The sequence below is a fragment of the Rhinopithecus bieti genome, unplaced genomic scaffold, assembly GCF_001698545.2.
Source record: "Rhinopithecus bieti isolate Rb0 unplaced genomic scaffold, ASM169854v2 scaffold_2247, whole genome shotgun sequence".
Lineage (NCBI taxonomy): Eukaryota > Metazoa > Chordata > Mammalia > Primates > Cercopithecidae > Rhinopithecus > Rhinopithecus bieti.
The window spans coordinates 1,962,259-1,964,813 of record NW_016803732.1 but is presented as its reverse complement, the minus strand read 5'-3'; the positions used below and the strand labels follow the sequence as shown (position 1 = coordinate 1,964,813).

The window sequence follows — 2,555 nt, the reverse complement described above, 5'->3', positions numbered from 1 at the left end:
AAAAAAAAAAAAAAAAAAAAAAAAATCTTTCTCTTCCATTAAAACAAAAGAAGTTAGACAAAAACAAAGGTCTCTATTTTATTCTCCCAGACTTAGGCATACACAAATGGATAACAAAATTAAAGGAATTCATAGGAATTAAGCAAAACTACAACTTGAAAACACACTAGAGTGTAAAAAGAAAAGTAGCTCTTCAATTCCCATATCCTTACACAGTGTATATATTTTAGAAAATCACCTTTTTGAAAGCAATTCAATAGAAACACATATGAGAAGGTGTGAAGAAATGGAACTATATGAGCAGGGCAGGATTCCAAATGGTTTAGGTAAAGTCACAGAGTTGTGCAACCATCACCCCAAAATGAAACCTCAGCCACATTCACAGTCATTCCCACGTCCCTCCAACCTTTTCCCTCTTCTCCCGCCCCAGGAATCTACCTCATAACTCTATAAATCTGCCTCTTCTGGATACTTCATATAAATGGAATCATGCACTATGAGGCCTTTTGTGACTGGCTTCTTCTACTTAGCATAATGCTTTCAAGTCTCATCCATGTTGTACAATGTGTCGATATTTCATTCCTTTTTACGGCCCAATAGTATTCCATTGTACAGATATACTTCATTTTATTTATTCACTTATCAGCTGATGGACATTTAGATTACTTCTACTTTTGGGCTATTCATAATAATGCTGCTGTGAAATATATGTATACGAGTTTTTGTGTGGACGTGGGTTTTCATTTCTCTTGGGCAGATATACCCAGGAGTGGAACGGCTAGGTCACATGGGAACTTTACACTGAACCTTTTGAAGAACTACCAAACTGTTTTCCAAAGCAGCTCCATCGTTTTTCATCCCCAACAGCAATGCATGAGGGTACCCAGTTTTCTAAATCATCGCCAATACTTGTTATTTGTCTTTTTGATTGGAGCCACCCTAGTTAGTGAAGTGGTAACTCACTGTGGTTGACGCTCTGTATCTTAAACGAAGCCCACACATTCTGAAATGGGGACTCAGCTATTCTTCTAAGTTACACTTTCAAGTATAAAATATGCCCAACTGTCATTCTTAAAACCCAAAATAAAGCTGCATAATCTAACATCCCTTTAATAAGTGAAAATTCCACCTCCACATAATATGCACCATTATTCTACCCCAATAACGTCCAACAGCTTGACCTTTCTAAATAAAGATGTCAGGCTAAGACGTCTGTACAAGTGTTAGTGCAGTAGTGGAATACTTGAACATATAACAAAGTTTTTGTCTTTCAAAAAAGAACACTGGATTGGAACTCAGGTTTGTCAATAAGCTACGTGTAACTTGATAAATCACTGAACTTCTCTACACCCAAGCATGGTGATCTGAGCAGCTCACAGAACTACATCCTCTGAAGTCACTCCCAGATACAAAGTTGTTTAAGCCTGAAAGTTTAATGAAATTTGAAAATGTACACACACCCGTGCTAAAGAACTAGCTTTGCACAGCAGGAAAAACAATTTACCCTTAGCAGTCAGATGGGCTGGATTCAATTTCCAGGTCTGCCATTTAGGAGCTGTATGACTATAGGCACATTATTTAGCATCTTTATATTCCAGTCTCCTGGCCCGCTTCAAGAGGTTATGAAGATTCACTAAGCTGCTATAGCCAGAGTGTGTGACATAGCCACCAGCAAAAGTAGACATTTAAACGCTAGCTTCTCTCCATCTTTCTGCTAACTCTGGGCAAAGTTTCCCAGCAAATGAAGACCTCTTAACAATTGTCGTGGACCACTGACAACTGAATGTGAGTCCTTGTGACTTGTGGGATTCCCTGATGAAGCACGTCCCCCATAGCATGGTCTGCAAATTGCTAAAGAGAGCTATCAACTGGCTTAAAACAAGGCTAGAAGGGGGTTCCGGGAAGGAAGCCCAGGCATGAAAAGAGCAGAGACCTCATTTTTGTCGGTGACATTAGAGGGAAAACTTCTCGGGGCTCACAGGCAGGCTGGGCGCAGAACGGATGCGCAGGAGAGGACGGTGAGGGCTGCATTCGCACGAGCCCATTGGAAGCGCGGGGCTGCACTGCGGGCTGGTGGGGTGGGGAGGGGGCAGGGGAAGGCTCTGGAGATGGATGGGGGCCGGCCAGGTGCACGGCCAAGCCCCGCGCAGGAGGGCGAGCCCCTTCCCAGCTGCGACTCCACCGCCTTCCGCGCGAGCCGGCCGCCTTCTCCTACCTGATCTGGTTGTCGCGGAATTTGTTGAGATGCGGTTGGTTGAGGTAAATGGTGCGGGCGGGTGCCTCCAGCTGGTCTCCAACAGACGTGGCCCGGGACATCTCATCCTCTGCCTTCTTATAGCCCAAAGAAGAACGAACTGGTCCTGCAGAGACAGGGCGCAGGCAGAGAATACGACACAAAGAAGTCAACTGCCAGGCGGGAGGCGGCGAGCGCGGGCCGCAGGCGGGCGGCCACCGGCGGGGAAGGATGCTCGGGCGAGGCGGGCGTCGCCTATGTACCTTGGCTCCCCCTGGAGACGCCGCCGCCGCCGCCGCAGCCCCGGTCGGCCCCGCCCCCG

General features: G+C 46.0%; 1 protein-coding gene across 1 annotated transcript in view; it reads right to left on the bottom strand.

The window, feature by feature from the left end:
- LOC108515307 (phospholipid-transporting ATPase IB) overlaps positions 1–2,549 on the bottom strand; it is a 128,159-nt gene extending 125,610 nt beyond the window's left edge. Inside the window, exons 1-2 of the mRNA XM_017852053.1 lie at positions 2,497–2,549; positions 2,216–2,360 (exon numbers count right to left, since the gene is read on the bottom strand). Coding sequence (XP_017707542.1) covers positions 2,216–2,316 — 101 coding nt within the window. The 5' untranslated portion in view covers positions 2,317–2,360; positions 2,497–2,549. The remainder of the gene's footprint in view (positions 1–2,215; positions 2,361–2,496) is intronic.
- Between the last annotated feature and the right edge of the window lie 6 nt (positions 2,550–2,555).